We start from the raw sequence: 26748 nt of genomic DNA on the forward strand, positions 1-26748 counted from the left end.
AGAGATTACTGTCCACTATACGGATTTTTTAAAACTAACCAACACCATCTGTAAATTGTAGTCCTAGTTCAATAAAAACAAAAACGAATGACTAACAACGTTTAATGTGCACTATTTATGACGAATCTTAACAGCCTACCTCCACCTACTGGCGCATAGTGCCCGAGAATACCTAAAGGTTTTTATCCGGGTCTCAAAAAAAATACTCAAATGGAATAGTAGGTACAAAACATAAATCGTTTAGAATTTTAATTCAAATTTCATTAAGTACCCTCGGTCGATAATATTAAGAGCGTACATAAGGGAAAGGGCAAATATTTTTCAACTATATATGGAACGAAATTTCGGCCGTTCGGAGAGCGATAGTCGAGGTGTCCGCACGTCGATTCGTTTTGTCATGGCGTCGGATGAAAATATTCTTAAATCGTGTAAAGATAAAAGAAAATTACGTATGTACTTAAAAATGAAAACATGTCAATGAATATACTATTATTATTACGAGTATAATAATAAACATAACATAAAAAGGACGCATGTTGAATTTTTATGACAAATTATATTTCGTTCAGCTCGCGACAATCCGCGCATCGCAATCACAGTTAAGGCATGGTCTAAAAAGATCGTGGCTAGGCAATGCGCGGATTGCGGGTCGCGGGTGCAAATGACGCATGCCGAACGAAATATAATTTGTCATATGAATCCAACATGCGTCCGTTTAATGTTCTATTAGTAACAATAATAATATATTCATTTACATATTTTTTTTTCAAGTAAATGGGTAACGTTTTTAGTCATCTTTACACGATTTAAGAATTAATACCCCCGTCGCCATCACGAAACAAATTGACGTATTCACACCTCGACGTTTGCTCTCCGAATGCCAGCGAGTGAGAATGCGCGAGTCGCGCCTATAGTTGAAAACTATTTGACGTTTCACTGAAGTATCTCGTCTTAACATTAAAAATATAGTATCTTGTTGCAATATATCGTAATCCCCGACATGTGGATAATATGTTTATATGTGTGTATAAATAAATAGAATTGAAAGTATTAAACAATCAACAAAGTGGTCTATACGCGTAAAAAATTTACGTTCTTAACCTTAACATAGTGTAATAGTATAAATAAGCGATAATATCTAACTAAACAAGAGTATGAATGAAAATGATAGTACAAATCATTTATTTCACTTCAGTGTGATGGTTTCATAAGGCAATGGCTCTCTGGTCTCCCAGGGAGTAGCGCATCAAAGCTATTCATGCATACGAGTACGGCATACTAGAAAATGGTGAGACATAAAAACAATCACATCGTATTGTTATTTCTTTGGTATCTTCCATAGCAGTGATCGGCAACCCGGCGCACATATAAAATTGGCAATGCGACTTCTTTCGTTTCATACTGAATATGAATTTTTTTTTTACTAATAATTTTATTATGTTACACAGCTTGTACTAGAGATGGGGTGAGAGGGAATATATAACCAGCTGTTGGACCCATGGGGCCGTCCTACCTGATCAATTGGCCACAAAGATCAATTATATTGCATTTAAAAAAAATGCGGTCTTATTGCGGAGTGAAGATCTTTTCACATAGTTTTGTTTGTCTCTGTTAAGTCACCGTACATTTCTTTCCCATGGCACTTTTTATTAAATTACGTCTTTCAATAAGTTTACTTGAGAGCTTGGTGATCTCAGGAGTTGAGTATCTGCTCCTGGGACATTCCCAGGCGTAAACAACAGCTGATACTTCCCATCCAAACGTTAAGCCTCGTGATACGTGAAGACGTCAAAGTTTTGTCGCCCGGTCAGTCTAAAGAATTTTGATAATGTGTTTATTCAGCTACATTTCGGAAGCTTCAACTCTTCGTGACATCTTTAGGTTTAGCGTCCATACATACATATCATAGAAAAGGTTTAAGAGAACATACCATCAAACCATAAACCGTATCGGATCTATAAGTCTATAGCAATACAATGAGTAAATGATCCAATACCAATACAAAACGAATTAAATTCTAAGGGATTTAAGTTTTGTACTATTCCATTTGAGTCATTTTTGCGACTCGGGTTTCGCCTTCCGGCATCTTTAGGCACTATGTGCACTCACCAAAAGCTAAATACACACTGACAACGAATACAGTTAATTCTAACTTATAATTTTTTTCGACTATGTCCGATCCTAATACTGCCTTTCTAAGGAAGAAGGCAGTAACTGACTCTCAGACACTTTCGAGATAAATTACATAATGTGGTTTTTTTCCAATTTTAGTACTGTGAATTAATAAAAAACGGTGATAATTTTTATTATTAGGATGTTAAAATACAAATAAATTAATAATAAACAAGCAGTAACTTCAATAAATGGGTGCAATTACTGGCTTTTTGCTAAGAAATTTGTATTATTTTAGCAGATGTCCATTTTTTCACTAAGGATTTTAACGGTATTTTAGTGATAATTCTGATTTCAAAGTGAACAGAATATGTAGCTTTCAAAATTACCTAACGGGTGGCATTCATAACTCAATTTCACAAATTTTGCGAGTTACTGCCTTCTTCCTTAGAAGGGCAGAATAGGATCATATGGGTCTCCACAGAGTAGAAATTTGTATTAACAGATTTTGTTTTTTTTACGAGAAATGGATGTCAGCCGCTTGCTCGACCTATTAGGTCCATACCCTAACTCACACACAAATTGAAAAACAATATGTGTACTTGCCAGACCCAGGATTTGAACCTGATACCCACGGCGTGATATTCCAACGCTTAAACCGCGCGACCACCGTGACAATAAAATGGATAAAAACGTTATCATCTACCTATTAAGTCAAAGATGACAATAAAAAATATAACAAACAAATTATTAATAGTTGAAGTGTTTGTAAAAAACCCATACCTTATTACTAATAATACAATCAATAGGCGTATAAATCGTCAAAACCCTAATAATAGATCATTAAATATGTGTAAAATCGTCAATGCTGGGAAAACAATGGCAACATATTGCGGACATAATAGAGTTACTTACTAATGAGATATATCAATAAAGCGGATTAAATATATTATAATTTTAAATAATAATGTGAAATTGTCCAATTAAATTATATTTGTCTTTTGACCTGTAACTGTGTCATATTATTATCGTTTTCTCTCCACAAAATTCGGGCTCATTGCAGAAGTAATTGTCAAAAGTTAAAAGAATAAACATTCTTCCTTTTTACTTTGAGCAACCTTTTCTGTCAGCTAAACTGAGCTGTACTTACCGAATGTCACCTATCATCCGCATATCGTCATAATTGAAGCGCCTAGTTTCAAAAGCCTCTAAAACGATTTTAAGTAGTTCTGAGAAAAATGAGAAAAACGATTTTAGGTAGTTTTGAGAAAAATGAGAAAAAATCATATCTATTAAATCTGTGAACCTAATGTATTTATTTTCGTTACATTCTAAAGAGTATTTTGACTTTCTATTTTAGCGGTATTTGAAAAACACACCCAACCATTTTAGCGGGTTTTGAAATTTACCCTAATTTTTGGTCATACGTATTGAAGAATTTGTAATGATTTGTTATAAAAAAAATCTGTTAAAATAACACCATTGTATTATGTCGTATGCGCCATCGGTGAAAAAAATGTTGCCGACCTCCGTCATTGGTCGTTAAAAATCTTCCTTTAAAAAAAATTATATCTCATTATCCGTAGTTTTTCGTTCTTCGTCATCACATGTTAATAATATTATATATTTTCTTATCTTAATCCACAAACACTAATGCTCAATCCATTTTGAAGTAAAAACGTAAGTACTGTGCACATTTTATTATTCAATACACATTTTGCAATTCCGAAATACTGCTAAAAACACCCCGGTTTGGACCTTTAGGGTTAATGGGGACGATTCCTACATATTTTTCCATGGAAATTAACACTACAAAACTTCTTTGTTGTAAGGTAAAGGGTAATCCGAATATACAGATGAAATCAAAAAAATATTTTAATGTAATATATAAGTGGATGTAGACACAAAAAAGTTGTAGGTCACGCATTTTTTTATTTAAAAACTACTTACATATATAACCACATTTTATTGGGCCTCTGTAGTATGAAAAAACTTAATAATATATTTTGTTTATGTTCAAATATGTAATAGTTTTGATTGAATAATGAAACATTTTAATTTAACATGAACTTGAATCCTATGCAATAACGCATAAATTCTAGTTACTAGACCAATGTAGATGTCACAGTATGTACTTTTAGTTATTTATGCGTCTACTGTAGAAAAAATCCATCTCTTCTCATAATATTATTAATAGTAAATTATATTATTAAATTGCATGTTTTTTATTCTGTCACTAAATACTCATTATTTACACTACCCCGTTACTCATTTCACGTGATTACGAGATAATTAATGGCGTTTATGTTTTAAACATAAAAATATACAATAATAATTACAAGATAAAAAATAACTTTTTATATACAACGTTTTTAAATTTGTTGTTCAATTATTATGCTCAATATGCTCAAACTTGTACTTGATACGAAGTAAATAAAAAAAACAAACAAACAACTATAGAATACTGAAATGTCATTTTGATTTCCATAGTATCGCACGTATATATTAATAATTTAGTTGCTAAGACCACCCCCTTAGCAACCAATAATAGTCTTTTACTTTTTACGGATTTTTCTGAAATAACTTTCCATACAAAACAGAATTAACTGAAAATGAATTCAATTCTGCTTAAGGGCGGACATGCTCAGCGTAAGTCAAAATGGAGCTTTTATTGCATTTTCAAAGCATGATCCTAGACATTCCTTAAACGTTGTAGATAATCTATTTATATAATTTTGAAGCCTTATTATCCTTTATATTTATTTTAAACATTTGATGACTGCATAAAATATTTTTACTCTGGCAAGTATTGAAGTGTGTGTCGAAGAAAAACAGAAGTAATTACCTCCCATTAGTGATTCTAATTGAAGGCAACAATTGTGTTCAAATAAATCACTTCGAGTTTGTATTCGTGGTTTTTTTATGATACTTATATTGGAACAACTTAACCTTGAAATTGCGCAGATTCCAATTTCTACTACTGCGCACGAATTATACAGAGGAAATGTAATTATTGATACAGTCAATATTTCCGACTGCTCTTACATGAAGCCTATTGCATCATTTTCTGTCACTCGTCAACGCTCTAAATACGTCATGTTTTCTGTTAAAACTATCGAATTTGACGTTTATGTGGTAGGTACGTTTATAATATGGCTGGTTCACAATAATTATGGATCAAGTCCATCAAAATGGAACCTGAAATATTTGGACCTAAAGTTAAAACTCCTTTTGTAAAATTCAGGAATGTTTTCACTGTATCCCATATTGTGATAGTAGGTACATGGATCAATTTAAATAAATAGTTGTAGCATAAAATATATTCAGGCTTTATTAATATTAGCAAATTAATGTTAGCAAATACCTCTTTAAATTATACTGCTGAAAGATTTGTCTAAATGGACATGATTCACGTTCAATTTGATGTCTTATCAATACTAGTACTGCCACTTATGCGGAAAATTGTAGAGCTACGATTGTGATATTGACACACAACATATAAATATGTATTATCTAGCGACTGATCGAATCCAATTCGAAAAATCGAATTTTATGAACATTGGACTTGATCCATAAATATTGTGAACCACCCATTTTGGTTTAATTGACTTCACTTCGATTACTTCCTTGTACCTACAAAAAAATATTTGAATGTACATGTAATCTTTTTTACATTATATTTTGTTTATATTTTATATAATATTGTGAACGTATTAATTGATAAATAATTTTAAATTTTCAAACATCAATCAGACTGTTTGTTCTTCATAAAATATTTTGTTACCATGGTATCGTTGGGGTCATAACCTATTCCATCCAAATATTCCCCGCGCTCATTTCACGAGTCATTTGTTGCCCGATTCTGCCCAAGAATATTTTCGCAATGGGTTTCCCCGTCACCCCGTCCCGCAGCATCCCTCCACCCCGTCGCCGGCGGCTCCTTGCATAATTAACGAGGCTGCGCGAAAAAGCCTCGAAAATATGTATTTATTGCGGAAATGTATGCATAGCGGTTTAAATTTGTGGCTTCCACCCCTAATGGGAATATATTTGTGACCGTATGAACAATATGGACTTAGCTCTCACTTCTCCCCTGACATATTCGGGACGTAAATTTTTCCTGCTTCACTTAGTGATTAAGTTTTAGAAATAAATTCAGGGTGACCTATTCCTCTCTCTCTCTCACACACACACTCTCAATCTCTCTCTCTCTCTCTCTGATATTAAACACGTTTATTACATTGTTCTGGTTATGCGTAAATGGGTTAAATTTAAAGTGTCTTTTAATTTATTGGGGTCACAAATAGAGGCTTTGGAATGTTGTATTAATCTTCTTCTTTTTGTGCCTTATCCGTTATCACTGCATTGGCGACAATTTTGGTCGTACTTACATATTTTCATTGTGTGTTACTGCTCTGAATAGAGATGTAGTGTTGAGTTAGGGTACCGTCATCTTTAGATTAATAAAGCCTGAGCATAATTTTTTTCACAAGCAATGAGTGGTCCACTCCCATGCTATTTATTGCTAACGTACTTGCAAGCAGAGTATGGTATTCTATAATGACTGAAGAGTATAAAAAATAAGTTATTAGTTATTGTCATTTAGAATCGACTGTCTCATTGACAAATGTCCTAGTGTATTATGATATTATTATACACAGAAGAAGTTTACTTACTTTGCTCGTCACTTCCAATTATTAATAACACATAACCACTAAATCAGATGAACTCCAAGATCTCCAAGATACGTTAAAATAATCTGAAAGAAATCTGAAACTAAGAATACTCCGACAAGTGAACACGACAGACGCGTCAGTATGAGCACTCTATAGACAATGACAGGTCATCCATAGTCAACGGGAGGGGCGAAAAGTAGGACCAGTCGTGTAATGTATCGGCTTCCTTCTTCAGTAGGCAATGGCTAGGGTGTTCTTCTGTAGCCACGGCCTAGCTTACCATAAACAATAATTCAACGTCTACACTTCTGTATCTTAAATTTATAGGAATCGGAAATGCCGCTCGATCAACGTTCCCATTATTTTTTACAACGTTTTTATTAGGTCGTATTCTTATTTGTCCGGTACAAATCTTGCAATCGATTTTTAACTAACTTACCGACTAGCTAGACATTTGAAACTTTTAAAATATATCAGAACACGACGCTAATGCATTTTTTTAATACTTTTAGGCATTTTAAGTAGAATTAAATTCATTTGATTTTTTAAATTCTGTTTTGTATGAAAAGTTATTTCGGAAGAAATCCGTATTATTTCTATCAAATACATTTTTTTTGATCGTTTAAGCTAGTCATGTCAAGTTTATATGATTCAACAGAAAATTTAAAAACGTCGTATATAAAAAGTTCTTTTTATCTTGTAATTATTTCTATTGTTTGAGTGAACCATAAACATTATTTATTTGAGCAGTAAAATTTGTTAAAATATATAACAGTGGGTGGAGGTAAGCTGTTAAGATCCGACATAAATAGTGCACACTAAACTTTGTCAGTCAAACGCATTTGTTTTCATTAAATTAATACTACAATGTGTAGATAGTCTTTGTTGGTTTATACACTCTTCCTAATCCATGGCATAGTAGATACCAGTAATAAAATTATGCCATTACACCATACATCATTTTAAATATTTTATGGAAGAATATTTTTTATCCACTTTTGATTTTCAGTAGGCAGGGCTTATATATTCAATAATATTCTGCATATATAAATGAACTCGTCAAATTATTATACCGCTAAAGGGCATTTTTATAATCAACATTTATCATGTGAGAAACAAGTTCGAAAAGAATTGATTATTGTTTTATCAATTTAGGCAAACCAAAAATCTGGTATCACATCCTATTTTTTATAAAATTTCTGAATGCAAAGTTTTTTTTTAATTCATTACGGTTAGGGTATGCCGTTGCTTTATTTTGAAGTTGATTCTGTTATTCGATGGAGATTTTAGAAATAGTCTGTATTGAGTGCCGTGTCATTGCAATGTTTTCCGCGTATTCCTTTAATTTTTTTAATGACCAGAATTCGATATTTTGTGTAGTTTTGCGTTATTTTGTTGTTTAGTATTTTTTGAGATTTTTCGAGGTCGATTTCATTTTTATTGTCTGTGTACAACTCTCAGAGTCCATTGCTCCTTTGAGTGCATAGGTTAAAAACTTTGAGCTGACATTTTTTTACAAGTTTTCCAAACCAAAGTGCACATCTTAGAATCTCTTTTGAAGGCTTGGTTTTCGCAGAGTTTAATTGAATTTTAAAAACTATCCAACACCATCTATAAATTGTATTCTTATTTCAATGAAAACAAATATATATGACTGACAAAGTTTAGTGTTTAGTGAATGTGCGGATCTTAACAACCTACCTCCACCCTTCGCCACTGATATACACTTATGTATTAATTTGTATTGTTATATTAGAGTTATTATCAATGTTGATATATAAAATTAATGTAGACATATTTACGCTTCAATGAGAATAGGCTTGTCACATTAATGTTAAGGCATTGCATTAGTTGAGGCAAGGTCTAAAAATATCGTTGCTAGGCGATGCGCGGATTGCGGGTCGAGGGTGCAAATGACGCCTGTCAAACGAAATATTATTTGTCATATAAATCCAACATACGTCCATTTTATGTTCTGTTTATTGTTCTATTAGTAACAATAATAATATATTCATTGACATGTTTTCTTTTTAAAGTAAATGGATTACGTTTTTAGTCATCTTTACACGATTTTAGAATTAATTGGCCCGTCGCCATTACGCAGCAAAGTGACGTGTTTCTGGCTCGACGTTCTCTCACTAAATGCGAGCGAGTCCAAAATTTCGTCGCGCCTACAGTTGAAAATTATTTGGCGTTTCACTGATGCGTCACCTTAATACGAGATTATATCCGAGCAAGGAAGGTCAAGAAAGAATTAATTACAACAAGAAAATAGATCATAAAAACACCATAACTACGTTAGATTGACAATTATAGACAATAGCACACGACGTAAAGAAGTGGAGGATAATGGTAGATCTATATATTATTGTTGTTGACGTCGTATCTGCAAATTGAGACGAGCTTTATGTATAAATGACTATAAGCAATAAGATTGGATTATCATAATAATAAAAGGAATGACTTTTTTCATTGAAAAAAAAACATAATTTTAAACAACGTCAAAAGAATGCGTATTAGAAAAAAATCTAAGTTTAACCAAGTTGGGACTCAAACTCACGTCTTTCAATGTCCGTGTTGTTACTTTCACCTATATATGAGCTATTGATCTGTCTATGATTCCTGCGATATATGTGTCACTAGATTTCAAAATCAGCCAAGTCCATAATAGATGAATGGGAGAAAAACAGCTTTTTGTTTTCTCAAATACACAGTCACAAGGGTGAAAGGTTTCAAGTAAAGAATATTTAAAATTAATAAATTCCACATTTTAATAATCCAGAGATGTTAAAAAGAAGTAGTTCTTCAGCAATTCACAAAAAAGTCAAAAATACCTAAAGGTGGACTTGGCTGATTTTGAAATGTAGCGACACATATTTCTTATAACTACGTTTTACCTGATGTACTTCAAATAACAATAATCAGGTGGCAGTCTGTTTTATGATCAATTAAGGTAAATGTCTTAACTGATTTAATATTAACAAACGTCTGGAGCTAGCCAAGTTTTTTATTATTTACGTTTCTTGTAATTATTATAAATAGTAAATTATTAAGTATTAATTTCAAAGTTTGTAACCTCTGTTTGTCATTTATTAAATATTTTTCTTGGAGTTGATTCTATAAGTATGTACATGGACACTACACGTAATAGTATGTAGGTATATTCATAAAATATCAAATCAAGCTCCGTTTGTTAGTTAAATATAATTAAGGCAAATGTTGATTGCAGAGTTTATATTCATTTAGCCGCCGTTTTTTTATGTTTTACGACAAATTTTTAACGTAAATTTTATATAAATTTATTTTAATGACGTTGAAGACATGTTATGTTTAGTGTTGCCAACTGTCGTTGACAATAACATGCCAGACGGGGTACGAAAAAAAGCTAGATTTTGTGAAAATAAAATTGCAAGGAAATTTACCTTTTACAACGTTTTTATTAGGTCGTATTCTTATTTTTCCGGTGGTTGTTTGTCCGGTACAAATCTTGCAATCGATTTTTAACTAACTTCCCGACTATCTAGACATTTGAAACTTTTGGAATATATCAGAACACGATGGCAATGCATTTGATAATACTTTTAGCCATTTTTAAGTAGAATTGATTTCATTTTCAGTTAATTCTGTTTTGTATGAAAAGTTATTTCGGAAGAAATCCGTAATCTAATCCACTATTATTGGTTGCTAACCTAACTAAATATTAATTAATATACACACGTACGTTACTATGGAAATCAATATGAGTGTCAAAATGAAATTTCAGTATTATTTCTATCAAATACAATTTTTTTTGATCGTTTAAGCTAGTCAAGTCAAGTTTAAGTGATTCAACAGAAAATTTAAAAACGTTCTATATAAAAAGTTTTTTTTATCTTGTAATTATTCATTTAATTATACCTTTCTTTCCCTTCGCGTGTTATAGAAAAAAGTCCCGTAATCGAAAAAATGTCCATACTTATTAAACTACACATTTTAACAGAAATATATTTTTAAATTGACAACAGATGTCTCAACGGCGATCAAGTGTCGTTTTATGTTAGTCTGATAATATTGTCAAACTGAAGTCACATACCTAAGCATACATTAAATTATGTGATACCATTTTACTACTAAGCCATGAATGCTCCTATTTTTTCAACGTGTTAAATTATGTAGTTTTATTTCTCAAACTACTAAAATAGGTACCGACCTACCCGCATTAAATAGACATCTGATAGTCAGAAATTTGATGCGCATGAAAATAAATAAACTAAATATCTAGCGTATTTTCAGTACATTTAAAATTGTTGGAGGTATCAAAAAATGTTTTTTGCAAGCTAAAGGCTAAATTGGCAACGCTGGGTATGTTATATTATAATATGCATATTACTTATAAAATTATATTTGCAGTCCTAATTGTGATTGTTTCTTTCAAATCAGTTGTCTTCAACATCGTTGACCAAAAACTAGCATAATTAAGTCGCCTAGAGTCATAAACTAACATTTTTCAATTTTGTAATTTTTTAATTAAATATACCAAGTGATTCTAAAGGCATAAATCTTTATCAAGAAAAATAGTCGCTATCAAAGGTCACTTTAAACCACGTGTAACAACAACAAAGTTGACTGTTGGTGTCATAACTCACATATGAATAATGTGAGTTCTGTCATTAAGGCCTTTCTAACCAATCAGGGAGTAATATTTCTCATTGTGTGCTGTGTGTCTGAAACCTTATGAGTATTCTACGTATTTTAAAAAATAATGTAAATCAACTCACTCAATCATTAATTAATATTCATGAGAGTTCAATACTTGTCTTCTAATCACAAAAGACAGTGCCCTTTGCGATTATTTCAAAACTCGACTGGTTTCCCACTTATATACGTCATGTCACTTTCATTATGTTAAAGTTTTATTTGTATATTATAATGAGGGTTTATTCTTCATCTTTCCGTATAAATGAAAATACAAACTAAAGCGCTCATTTCAGTATGATTCAATTAAGCCTCGAATTTCCATTATACTTATTTTTGCAGCAGACACCCGAACGACCCCTAATAAAACGAGGCCTTTAATAAAAGAATTACAGCGAGCAGTTAAATAATATTATTATTTAGGGGTTGGATGTCGTTAAAAGTGAATTTTACGCGCCGAATTTAACTGCAAATGTAAAATCATCCTGATTTTCTGAAGTTGGCAGCAATAAAACGTCGATCCCTTAAAAAGAGTACTTAGCAAAATCCTTAAATTTACAACTTGGCACTATATTTGCGAGACTCGCTCCTGAACTAAATTAAGTGGGACTAGCGAATTTAGTGACATAATTTAGAGCAGACTTTACCCACCATCTACATGCGAGCTATAATATGCGGAAGACCGCCGATTATCTGGATGACCTGTTATCCGAATAATTCTTGTTACATCTATTTTTCAGTTAAAAGAAAATAGACCCTATATAATACATAAAATCACGAAGGTATAATGAGGAGCGTAAAAACGACTGTAGATACGCTGGGACACTGAATTTCGAGTACGACAGTAGTACTAGTTATTAATTGTTTTTAAATCCAATACAGTAATCTGTGGTAATGCAGTAAATGAATAATTTCAATCATGTGTTATCCAAATCAATTAAAGTATTTCCACATACTTAAATATAAAACAATCATTAATATTAATACTATTGACCGAAGGTAGGTACTTGATGGAATTTGAATTTAAATTTGAAAAAAAATCTAATGGATTTAAGTTTTGTACTATTCCATTTGAGTCGTTTTTGCAATCCGGTTTTCGCCTTTCGGCATCTTCAGGCGCTGTGTATACTCGCCAAAGGCAAACACACACTGACAACGAACACTCTTAACTCTGACTTATTGCATTCCTCATTCCTCAAATCGACCATTGCAATGACAAAATCGCATGAATTTAGCTTTGATTTGGTTTCTTATCTATCATATTTCCCAGACAGAGTTTTAAATTCCCACTTAGTGGGAAGAATAAACATTTCATTGATTATTTTACAAAGTTCTATATATGAACTATTTTTTAGACGGTAAAAATATCGTGGTAGCAAGTTTAGTTCTTAGTTTTAGTTCCGCGTTCTGCATGGATCACCGAATTATTAACTGATTTCACAAGACATCATAAAAAAACCTATGGGTATCAATGACGGTTAGTTCCATTTTTAATACCATATTACCACAGAACAGATAATAAATATAATTTCGATAGGCAATATTCAAAACACTACATTTTGATGCAGGGTTTTGAATGTGTGAGTGTGCTACGAAAATGAAACACGCATTATGCAAGTGCAATAGTGTGTGTTATACGCCGATATTAAATGATCGTCAATGCATACACCAATAGCAGTTGTCAGTATTCGACGTATTCTTGACACGTGTTTAAGTTTATCCCAGATTATTACTTACTCGAGATCGGTTACCTGCTACTCCTTGCCCGTTAGGTATTTCAGTTTCCATTATTTCTGATTTTTCTGCATATTACTCTTGATTCTCGTTTTCTGAGCACTCTTCCGTCGTATGTAATTACATTAATACACAATCAAATAGGTTCTTATAGCTCAATTTTTTGGTACAATAGAAATACATCAAATGTGGACGAAAAGTTGGTTATATTCATTATCCATTTTTTATAATTTATTGTCGACCTATTTAAACATATTTATTATTGACTTTTATACAGTTTTATTTAGTATTACCATCGCAATACTATATTGATAGTACATATTGTGAATCGATGTATTACTGTTATTATTGTGTTTGACCAAAACTGAACCAGTTTGATTTTATTTTAAATTGACGCGTTTTTTAAGAAGATGCGATTTCACATTGGAAAAGCAAAACCTAATATAAGCGATCCGAATTCAGGCAGATACCCGAAAAAGGTTAGTTACCATCCGCCTGCGTCGATAAGTAGCCGATCTAAAAATGTAACTTCCCGTGGCTTGTTGTTTTTGGGCCGAGAGAGTATGTCATGATCTCGGCCAATAAATTTAAAAGTCTATCCTATATCCGGTATAATTACCATATATGAGTGGTTCATAAGCCTAGTGAACCAAGTTCATTCTGGTTAGTTTTGAGTAAATTATCTTCAAATATAAGTAATATTTGAGTATTTCTAATTCTGTAACAGAATAATTTAAATGTACCCAACATAACACTTCAGAATAGCAATCAATTAGAAATACTCAAATATTATGTTTGAATCTATTTTACTCAAAACTAACCAGATTAAACTTGGTTCACTTGGCCTATGAAGCACACATAATATGTATATTATAACGATTTCATGTAAATTAGTATCAAAATACACAAATTTGGTCGAACGCGACCATAAAGAAAGTGTCAATAATTTTCAATTAACTACCCCGAAAATCGTGACTACATCCAGTTTCCAGTTATTCACATTAGCTATTTGCTTTTTCTGATTATTTACTAACAAAATTAACTATTTCTTTTATTCAACGAATAATTCACAAGATTTAAGAATGTACCATTCTAATTATTGAACATACATAATTTTGAAAAACACTTTCTGAGAAAATATATTATAATATTATATTATATATAATATATATATACACTATATATTATACTATAGTATATTTTCTCAGAAAATGTTTTTCAAAATTATGTATGTTCAATAATTATTAGAATGGTACATTCTTAAATCTTGTGAATTATTCGTTGAATAAAAGAGATAGTTAATTATAAATTATTAGCAAGTTCAAGTAAACCATAAAAAATATTGGAGAAATCCACGACGTCGGTTAGTAATTGAAGTAATAGGTATCTACTTTGATTTAATAAACAAAAATCGATTGCCAAAGTAGCTTGATTTAGAAGAGCGCTGATGAGTAGGTATTAAAAGTGGCCAATAGTTAAAATTTGTCGCAATTAGTATGTCACCGCGTAGCATAGAGGTAATACGCGGATGGGGCGTGAACCCGGGAGATGCAGGGTTTGATTCCCTGCCGGGATGGCTTTTTCTATTGGTTATAATATATTTTCTCAGAAGGTGTTTTTCAAAATTATGTATTTACTAACATGCTGGCAAAAATAAAATATTCTATTTCCAATCCCAAATGGGCTTGACAGTTTTATGCGATTATCTCAAAATATGTCAATATATATAACCAACATTTAAACTGCTTTAAATAAAATTTCTACACATTTAGTTAATCTCTGTGTGTATTATTTATTGAACAGTTGCTAACCAATGGCTAAATATATGTTTTTTTCACATTTGTTTTCTTTGAAAAGCGAAAAGAACTAGCAAAATATTATCTATTATTATGTCGATTTTATTAGGAGTTTTATGACATAACGAGGCCAAGCTATAACATGGATACAGTATAATATATTACGTCGTGACATTTGACACCTTTTCGTCTGACACAAAATGGTTGGCTATAGCAGACATTGAACAGGGGACTAATTCACGTTAGAGGGTCGCTTAGGGACCTCACCCTCCCTGCCCTCCCGGCTTCTGTTTTATCTAGACGTCAGAAATGTGTTGAATGGCAACAGAACGTCTTGCGAAGATGACGGCCATCCACTTGAGACTTGTTATCTGAACACTTCCATAATCTTGACGCATGACGCTTCGACTTTTGACAGGGCTTATGGTAGGTATGTACTGACAACAATGTTTACATAGCGAGAATGTTAACGATGGAGACTAAACGTATGAAAGTGAAACTGAAAAAGGTTATTGAGGCTAATGATTAAATTAACTGCAATGTCTTTTGCATTGCGTATTCTTTTGTAGCATGCTTCATACACTCTAAGATTTATTTTAAAGGTAAATTTAATAAGTAAATACTTTAGCTTAAACTAAATTCACAACATGACATGACATTTTTTTTTTCAACGAATAATTCACAAGATTTAAGAATGCAAGAACATTCTAATTATTGAATATACAAAATATTGAAAACACTTAGTAATTATTACAATCTACAATAGTAATTCAATTTGGAAAGTGCTTCAGAGAGTTTATTATGAGCCATTAGTTAAAATTTGTTACAATTAAGTATGGCGCCTTTAGCATAGTGGTCTATGTGCATGGGCGCAAAGCTCGAGAGATGCAGATTTGATTTCTGCGGGGTGTCTTACTTTTTTCAGAAAAGATTTTTTTACTGGTAATATTATATAATTTTCTCAGAAGTGTTTTCAATATTATTTAGGTATGTTAAAATCAACATATTATTTTTCAATGTGTGTTTGAAGGTACATTACCAGTGGAAGAATATTTAATATACTTGAAAAACGATCCTGTGTACAAAGCCTCATTTTTTTTAACTAGATTTACCAGCAATTTGGATTTTGGTTTGGAGTTAATATCCTCGATAAGCCATTAAAATCTTTGGCGACGTATATTTTTGAAATAGGTAGATAGTAGATGATGAGGTACGTGTTTGCTTATCTAATTTAGAGCCGCAACTTGACTCTCTCTTCAAACTCTTTCTCAAAATTAATTGAAACATTCTCAATAAATTATTATCTATATTACTTACCTATCTATGTATATATTATATATTTTGATAAAACAAAATAATTACGGCTTACGCGTTGGATTATAATGTCGTGGATCCTTGGGTTCAAAACCTGAATCTGGCAAATACACGTATTGTTTTTTTTAAATTTATGTCGGAATCATCCATTTCACTTAAAAATAAAAAAATCTGTGAATATAAACCTCCACTTTATTGAGGCCCATATTATTATGATATTCTTAGGATCGGACATAGTCAAAAAAATTAACATTATTTTAAGGCTTTGAAAACAAATATGTAAAGCAGTTTCCATTTTCATAAATAGAAAGAAAACAGGTCAATTCTAATTACAAAGAATGGCAGAGTACTCATTTACACCGCGTATAATCATAACAAATATAGATATCTATCTATATCTACATTATGTAAGCATACCTTAGAGAAAATCAGTTAGATAAAACCACGGATAGTATCCATACAGCAAATTATAAAGAATTTTTAATACGAAAACACCCTTAAACTGCGCAAGACGTAGCCCAACATTGGTAGCACTTTTTTTACACATAATATTCATATGGCCACTAAGCATCAGTTTACTGTCAAACGTAATGCCAAGATCCCTTACAGACATTGATATACTACTGGATGAATCATATGCTTCTTAAAATGACGCCCGATTTTCAGCGACTCGGCCAGTGTTAAAACTTACTGTTTTAATATCAGCGGACTTAACTCGATATAAGCTCACTTAATATTGGTCTCGAAAACGACCTGGCAATAATTATGAGTAAGCCCGATCTAGCTAGCATCTTACTCTAACTAATAGTCAGCGCATGACGACTTGCTCTGTCCGCTCAGACATGAATTTTTGGTAGCCTGCAAGCTTTGTTGCATACACCCTTAGGGTCACTATTCCAAGAACGCAAATTTAGTTTTACAGCTAGGGCAATACGGGTGAAATTCGGGAATCCATGTTAACGGTCTTAACGCATTATACCTACAAGGAAATATTATAAGACGATATTCGTAATATCTATTGTGGTACATTTTTAAAATGACACTTGTATGGGAATTCCTCATCTAGTAGTATATCAATGCTTACAGATGGTATTCACGAACGAACTCTGCCATGTATCGAATATTGAAAAAATAATACTCGTTTTTATACCCTGGCGAAAAATAAGGAGATTATTGAAAAAGTGAACGACATCATCAGTGATGAAGCAACGCATAATCAAAAATACAAAAGCATGAAAGTACACAATGATCATTATTATTGTTCTGTGAATTTCAGTAATAACCTCAGTAAACCAAATAATTAAATGGTCTTAAGTGACCATTAAGAAAAGATTTTTTTATAAATACACTCGTTTAATGTGTTTGCTATGCTTGTTTTCCTTTGTCCATATTTTATCTCTTATTACGCGTGAAATTCCTATTATTAGTGCGACCGAGTTATACAAAAATAGGAGGGCGAGCACGTTCAAAGGGTCCTTAAAGGTAGATTAATTGCAAAGATATCTCAGCCTTATTGTGCTAAAAATCCTACGGACACTTTACAAATTTTGCTTACGCCTAAACTTACGAAAGCTACTTACTGTAACAACAACACCCAATCCCGCAAACAATACACAGAATGGCCAAGAGATGTCTGATTTTCGCTGCTTTTGAATAATTTATAAAAATCTAACTATTTTTCTAAAGTTTTCTAGCTACTGTAATAAGATTAAGTAGCAAGATTTCTTGTAGTTTACGAACTTAATAATAATTAAATCATTTGATTATAAAATTACATAAACTACGAAAAAAATAACAAGAATAGGTACTGCAATTTTGATAACTCATAGACTATTATAATACTCGACAACTAAAATGATACATTGCGTTACAAGCAACAGCGTTGTCGCGTTTTAACTGCTATGATGTTGAAAGAGATGTATGTTTTCTAAACAAAAGTGAAGCTGAAAAATTGCTTCTAAGATGCATAATGATGTTAGCTACAAGACATTGTATGTGGCAAATTAATTTGTAAGAAAATAATTGTTATTGGCGCGTTGGGATTTATTTTGCAAATCCATACTTGCATTTTTGTACTTACTGTTATAATATTTTAAGATTTTTTGTTACGAATATATTATAATTTCAAATTTAAATGGAATGTTGCATATCATCACAAATTAAATTATGTTAGTAAGGAAATGAGACAACAACAGGTTGCCAGTTTCATTTTATTTACACATTCACCCAATGCTGCCAACACAAAGTATATTATTTTTAATTAATTTGTTGTTATTCGGTTATATTTTCCGCAATATTAAAAATTATTAAATCGAACTCGTTACTTAGGTAAAGGTAGAAAACAGCTGAGTTTCCGTATAAATTAAATATTACTTTATTTATATGCGTGTTTTTATTTTTGGCTAAAAATGGTGATTATATAATTTACAACTTAGTGATAATTTTAAGGGAATGTAAATATATTTAAAAATATAGATATGAGGAATACCTATAAACCCACAAAACATGTCTAATCAATAACAAGAAAACATTTGTATATTTAACAAATATATATCGCCACCTCAATACTACAACTAGATAACTTGATTTTCACTAGTTTTGAAATATCTATTGAATGGTATGATTCTACGTTTCCTTCTCTACAACATGATAAGACTATGTAATATCTAAGTCATAAGTTAATGGGGTCTGTATTAATTTTGTGTTTGAAAACATTTTTTTTTAGAATTATTAATAACCATGTCCTTGCTTTTTCGTACAAGGTGGTTGTTAGTAATTTTGGACAATCACAAACACCCAGGCTTTGATAAAAAATACATAAATATTGTGTCCTCACCGGGAATCGAACCCAGAATGCTCGGGCGGAAGGCCAGTGCGTTACCCACTGCACCACGAGCGCCGCATTTGAAAATATTAGATAACTTTAAAAACATAACATATGCATTAAATAAATAAAATAATATATCTACAATATTTTTTCATACAATTGAACATTATTTAATTCTTTCTAATTAGACAAACACAATTTTCTCTTTTTATTTTAAATAATAATTATAACCTAGGTTTAATATGTTAATCGAGTAAGGCTTTAATTTCATTTCCCCAACAATGACCAAATCAGAGTTGCCTAGTTGTAGTTTTTAAGTGACGATGTAAAATACAAATTGATATTTAGCTTAAATTTACAAAGTTTTATTTTTTTCTTGTTAGATTGATATTAAATTATGAAGATTATTGTTATTTAAAATGAGTAGTTTATATTATTAATAATATTAATTTCAAACAAAATGTTGAACGTTTTATTAAAGCAATGAATGCCAAGTATTCCACAAGTATCTAAGCAATAAAAAACACACTAAATTCTTTATGAATAAATACTTAAGTGTTTAGGTTTTTTGGTATTCAATTAAACTATAATCTAAAGTAGAAAAATTTCTTCTCTCAATTACAATAGAAATTCCATCCGAAATAATGTTTACGGGTCAATAAATTCCTAGTAGGTACGTACTCACGTTTTATTATTCCAAGTATCGTTTATTGAAAAATCTTTTATTAAAAAAGTAATCAAGAGTAAAAATTAATATTCCCTGGCTAATTGGATCAAGCAAATCGCTTACATTATTTTTTACACTAATCATGGATTTATATTTGCTGTAAAAGTGATGGCACCCATAATATTTATACGGTGTTTAAAAAAATATTGATATATTATTGAATGCTAAAAAAATATTATTTAATTAAATCTTGAGACTTTTCCATATTGCGTACATTGCTTAAATAAACTATCTCTTTCACACATAAACACGTAAGTTCCGATCAAATTGAGGTGCATGTCGCCTACTGACTGATTCTCCTATCCCGTAGCACATTTTGAACTTTTAAACGAACATTTTCAATTAGAAAAATCTGTCAAAATCACCAGAACAACAATAAGGTCACCTCACGTTGAACTGCACTGCATCGACACTGCATGATTCAATCAATATTTTTATCACCTTTTATCTGCCTACACTCTTCATGTCAAAATCACGTTTTTTCGTTTTTAGCGGTTGGCACTATGTATTTTATGTAAGAACGTTGTATATTATCTATGGTCTGCAGGTTGGGTTCTGTTCAAAATATTATCTATGGATGTCATGTTGCAAGTAATTTTAACGCACGCATACGTAGAAACTGTTAAAATTAATTGAAATTAGCATGAATAATTAATAATAATTCAAATTACTAATACATCATAGTAGGCACTCTTTATCGGTGTCATTCTTCGGTGAATTTACAAAGATGGTGATCATTCAAAATAGTCTGCAAAATGACGAAACCATAGACCAAATTTGTCACCGCGACAGCGTGACAGTAGGCGACATGCACCTCAATTTTATTCGCGCTTTTGGCTAAGCACGTATGAACAATTAATTAATTGGAGGATCGTACTTAGCCGATATAAACGTAAACACTGCGGAATAGAATGATTTTGGCAGTATGTATTGTGGATACGTACATTGTATTAGCATTCAACCGATTCTATCATTGGAAACGCGCGCTAAAAATGACGTAACGTACTTGGCCGGACGATCTGTGACAGAACACAATTTTTTGAATCGGGCCAGTTTTGCGATCGTTCATGCGCACTACTCTATACAATTAATAATGCTGCGATTACATTATGATCACGTCACGTGCTATCACATGCTGGTACGCGACAAACTTAGTCTATAGTTTCGTCATTCCGCAGAATATTTTGAATAATCACTACAACTACAAATTCAATAATGGAAAGTGCCAACACTAATTTAATAGTTATTTGAATTATTATTCGATATTCACGATAATTTCAATTAATTTGTACACTTTCTAAGTATGTGTACGTTAAAGTTACCTTAATGTTGTCCTACGATTTTGACAGATTTTGCTAACTGACAATGTTCGTTTAAAGGCTTAAAATTTGCTACTGGATGGAAGCTTTTGTCCAATAACATTTTAGATACCAAAAAAATGACACTACACACTTTTTACCGTAGTGGAAACTTACTGTGACAGCACGTGACATCACATAACGTTATGATAATGTATTTGACGCATAACTATCGCTACTACTCGATTGTTGATCTGCTAGTTATTTAATCATTCTTCGCCAACCATTCTTATCGAATTAAAATATTGTAATCAGCTCACTGCTGAGTGAAACGGTTGACTCTGTGTTTTGCATCGCTTACTGTAAACGCTAAACCGTATTATCACATCACATCTCACATCATAGATAATTTTCATGAATTATAGACGGATTAATAGCTTACAAATCAAAGCACTCACCCGGAAAGTGTAAGACTTGAGTTTAAATCCAATTCGGTGCACCTTTCTTTTCTGGAATTTTTTCTAATAAGTATGTAAATTTCTGAGGTTTTTCAAAATTATGTTATTACTATAATAACGAATCAAAATTCTTAAAAACTTGTATATTATTTTCAATGTTGAAAGGTTGTAGGCCAAAGCTGATATTGAAAAGACAAAACGAGGAATAATAGATATCCAGGAAACTTTTTAGTGGGTAACTCGACATATCATGAGAGCACTGATGTTTTTAAGTACTTGGGAACCAATATCTCCCAAAAGAAAGAGATAAATCTAGAACTTGCCATCAGACTGAATAGTGGAAATGCAGCATTTTTTCACACTAAAGAATCTGTTCAGGTCCGAAGCTATTATCAAAAAAGCCAAAATTCTCAGTATACAAAGTGATCGTAAAACCAATTGCTCTATATAAATAGGTGTGAAACCTGGAGCCGAACGGAGAAACAAGATAAGGCTACCCAAGTATTTGAATACAAAATTCTCTGAAGAATACTCGGACGCATCTGTACGAATGCTGAGATCTATTCACATCATTCATCAAGTGTATTGAAAGGATTTGAGGAGAAGTTTTCAAGTTTCAACATTCATCCAGTTTTACTCAATTAATGACGCCAATGATGGAATTATATAAAAGAATTATTGCAAGCAATATTAACATAAAACTATTTTTATAGAAACGTAGTTAAGATTAAAATTATGTTTATAATGACAACCGTATCGAGAGATATCGTGAATATTTTTTGGAGTTTCTGTGTTGCATTCTACATTTTGCTATATGTATAAAAAAAAGTCTTTTAAACTAAAAAATATTGTAAAATATTAAGATTAACACATTAATTTTGGTCCATGTATCTTATATGAACTCAGTACCATAATTTTCTTTTGCGATCTCTGAGACAGGTGTCAGAGGTTCAGTTTCTATCGCGATCAAGTCAGGTCGTGATCCAGATACCAGATTGAACGTGTAATAACCGGATTTATGGTTTGATGAATTTAATCGCTTTTAATTTCGACGACCTTGATCCATATTGAATGTCTGATTAAAAACATTTCGAGACAACCTTCAAAACAGGGAAACAATACTCAGCAAATAAGAAGAGCCGATATTACGAGTAGAGATCCTAATATGATCGACGCACTGACATGCTTTAGAGCCCCCTTACAATAAAAAGATAAATTATTATTGGCGTCCTCAATCCAGTAAAACTTCGTGAATAATTAAAAATCACTCGTCAAACCCTTTTGACACACCGCCATATGATTAATTACTATGTATAAACACATCTACCACATTACTGTGAGGTTTGATAGTTTTGACACGAAACAAGACATAGTAAAAGATGCGCCGACCGAGAGAAACGATACAATACGCTTGATGTAAGTGCAGTGGACAATAGTAACCGCAACAATAATTACATTAGTACTGTATAATTTATTCGCACAAAAAGATATGGCATACTATTAATGGTTACATTATTTTACTATAATACCGTTGAGTTACCTATATCGTCGGTGTTTTGTAAAAAGGGCGAATCAACCATTTTGGCGAAATCGAGATTTTAATGAAAATACAATAATATGTACCCCACTAGCTTTGTTGTGTAAAAACGGCGAATTTGTATCTCCACAGGAAAGTAATTAAAAACGATAATCTTAGTCGATTATCAGTCTATAAATTAATTAAAATTACGAATTAAAAGCGAATGTGACATATTAGGCCTTTTAAAATATTATATATTAATGCCTATTATACTGACAGTATTTTTTCTAAGCTTTATTATAAACTTGTTAAATATTGATAATCATGTACAGGTCATAAACAAATAAATATCAATAGTTAAAAATCCTCCTCCTGTAAAATAGAATTTTGGTTAATTCGCCCTTTTTACAAAACACCGACGATATTATAATAATATTAGGTATATTGATTTTTTCTTATAATTTTAAAATTTTAACTTTATTATACATAATATACTTTTAAGGGGGGGTTTTAATGTATCGTCTTATTTATATATTCAAAAAATTTGTTGGTCACCCGGTATTTCGCGGAGGCGTGGGTTCACAAGTGAAAAGATAAAAATTTAAAAGCTGGCATTTTTATTTCAAACTTAAAAGCTTTTTTAACCGTGTTATTGTCAGATCGGGCGCCATTTCCCTAATTGGAGGGCTGTGTTTAAGTAAGAAGTAGCCAAGAACGAGTAAGCAATAAAAATAAGGCACAAATTTGATCCCATTAAACGATCGTGTACCTACTTATTATGCACTTAAAGTATACAGGTCCACATCAAATTCTATTACGACCCCCCTTATTATGTAACGTTATTTTATACTGCATATTAAGTAGTAGGTACCAAATAATTTAATATTCAATTAAAGCAACGATATTACTCTAATCAAATCGGTTAGAATTAATCAAATAATTTATATATCGCGGGGTACTACTGCCAAAAGTTGGTAAGTCTCAAAATCATGTTATGGAGTAATAATTGTAATTTCAAGTTTGACACGTCCTCTCAAACCAGCCATAGTGATAATCTCTTTCTGATTTATGTGCGTATTCTGATTTATGTGGATGACCTTGATTTTATTCCTAACATACATATTTATATATAGACACTTAATCCGTTTTTAACTCTAAATACGTAAATTATCGACTTACCAACTTTTGGCAGCAACCTATGATATGTATATGTTATAAAGTTGAAAATTATTGAAGGTGTCTATGAATATCATGGTTAGGTACATGTAAATTGTATTTATTACATTTAACCGTAGCACAGTTCACCGTGAGCTCTTATCGGAAAGAGATTACCATACGGTCTCCTATTTTATTAGATTCTATGAATATGAACATTAATTCAATTTTATTAGCCGATTTTGGCAAAATTCATGAATTTAAGAATGAAAACCTAACTTAACTTAGCAAATAATCCAGTATATAGGCTATTTTTTAAATTTGTTTGCCGCTGGCTTCCTGTTAAGGTTAAAGTTAAATCGCTTCAGAGAGTATTATAAGTTTTTTTTTTTTTTTAGAATTATTAATAACCATGTCCTTGCTTTTTCATACAAGGTGGTTGTTAGTAATTTTGAACAATCACAAACACCCAGGCTTTGAGAAAAACACATAAATGTTTTTGTCATGATCGGGAATCGAACCCAGAACTCTCGGATGGAAGGCCAGCGCCTTACCCACTGCACCACGAGAGCCGCCGGGAGAGCCATAAGTTAAAATTTGTCGCAATTTAGTACGGCGCCTTTTTAGCATCGTGGTCAATGTGCATGGGCGCGAAGCCCAAGATATGCAGGGTCGATTTCTGCGGGGTGTCTTACTTTTTTCAAAGATTTTTTCTATTGGTTATAATACATTTTCTCAGAAGTGTTTTCAAAATGATTTATGTTCAAAAACTATTAAATTAAATTAAATAAAAACAAATAAACGCTTAGGGCAAATATTATACAGTTTATTATTAAGGTTACTGTATTTTGTGTTTTTATTTAATTTGATTAGGTACAAAACTGTAGTGCAAAGATATTTTACAAAATAATTAAATAAATATTTTTTGTAATAATTATCTTCTTTAATTTTTCAAGATGATGACATCTTTATAAAAGCTTAAACATTTTCTTTTTTATTCCTTACAGGAGCACATCAGACAGTCCCGCGAAGGTGATCTTGATGAATTAGGCCGAACCCAAACGAAAATTTCCGAACCTGTCTCCAAGATTCAAATCAAACAAGACAGCCTACCATCCCGAGGGTCTCGTCAGCTTGATGCCGCTGACTGCTACGTTCCAGGAATTGGAGAGATTCTCCCTATTATTTTGCAAGGAAATCGAGAAAGAGAACGAAGCAGCGTGGATGCAATTCCACACAATGCAAACAACAGAGATAACGAGATATTAGTAAGGCAGCAAAGTTTACACAGACAAGATGCAGAAACTCAAAACCAAGATAATATTTCTGAAAAATCTGGCTCAGACAATCATGGAAATAATGATATGACTTCTACTAGAAATATTCCAGAGATGTGTGACATGTCATGTCAGACTAGAGAAAGTTTATTTCAGACTTCAGCTTTTGGGCATCGAGACTCTTCAGATGGCAGTTTTTCTCCGCCACCTCCAAGTATAGATTATTCAAGAAAGCCTACTAGAGACAGAGATATCAATTCATCAACTTCAAGTGCAAGAACCCCATATAACCAAACTGAATCAACACCATTTTCTACATTTGGATACAGTGGTAGCACAGTTCAAAGGGTCGATAGTAGATCTTTAAGTGGTAGGACAAGAGATCCCAAATATAAAGCTGAAGCTGTCATAGAAATGGACCAATTCGGTGAAGAAAATAATGGAAACTTTTCAGATACGGACAGAAATTTGGACAACAGAAGAAACGAACAGAGCCAGTTTACATTAGATGATAGAAAGAATAGAAATCAACCAACTGAAACAAAAATGAGATCAGAGAGTCCTTCGTATCATGAAAGACAAGCGAAAAGATATCAAAAAGACGGTAACAAACCAGGAGATTTATACTCAGGGGAACAAGTCAAGAAGCACCACGACAAGAGGCCTTATAGTGTGGAGACAACGAAATCTGCACCTGATGTGATCATCATGACCAAAAGCCACTGACAGGAGGAGATTTCTGAATGGGAACCTTACAAAAGAAGAACGCCGAGGAATTTCTTGAGAACTATGAACCAAGGGAGCTGCGGTGTTCTCAAAAATCCCGGACATGGTTTAGGACCGTTGTCTGTTTACAAATCACCGGTTATTTTCGTGAGAAACTGTCAGACTCAAACTTATGATGAGGACTTTTTTGCTATTGAGAGTATGTATGGGAATAATGGTGCCTGCGATTTTTTTTTTAATACGTGATATTTGAAGATGTTCTGTCATTTTAGTTTCATGTAAATACTAGATAGATGAATCTCTATTTTTACTACCTACTTAAGTTAAGTTTTTATTATAATTTCTTATGAAATTCAAGATTTTAAGCTTTTTTACAACACTGTTTTCTCTTTGGAAAATATCACATTTTTACAGTCATATTTTTCATAGCAAAACTAAATTAGTTTACATGCTTA

At 32.0% G+C, this 26748-nt stretch overlaps 1 protein-coding gene across 1 annotated transcript in view; it reads left to right on the top strand.

Moving 5' to 3' along the window:
* Positions 1-26451, top strand: part of Neto (Neuropilin and tolloid-like) — a 147560-nt gene extending 121109 nt beyond the window's left edge. The window contains exons 9-10 of the mRNA XM_085940136.1: positions 25298-26171; positions 26208-26451. Coding sequence (XP_085796262.1) covers positions 25298-26171; positions 26208-26293 — 960 coding nt within the window. The 3' untranslated portion in view covers positions 26294-26451. The remainder of the gene's footprint in view (positions 1-25297; positions 26172-26207) is intronic.
* Positions 26452-26748: the final 297 nt, after the last annotated feature.

Source organism: Rhyacophila brunnea, unplaced genomic scaffold, assembly GCF_057557595.1.
Source record: "Rhyacophila brunnea isolate RB1 unplaced genomic scaffold, BYU_Rbru_1.0 scaffold_12, whole genome shotgun sequence".
NCBI lineage: Eukaryota > Metazoa > Arthropoda > Insecta > Trichoptera > Rhyacophilidae > Rhyacophila > Rhyacophila brunnea.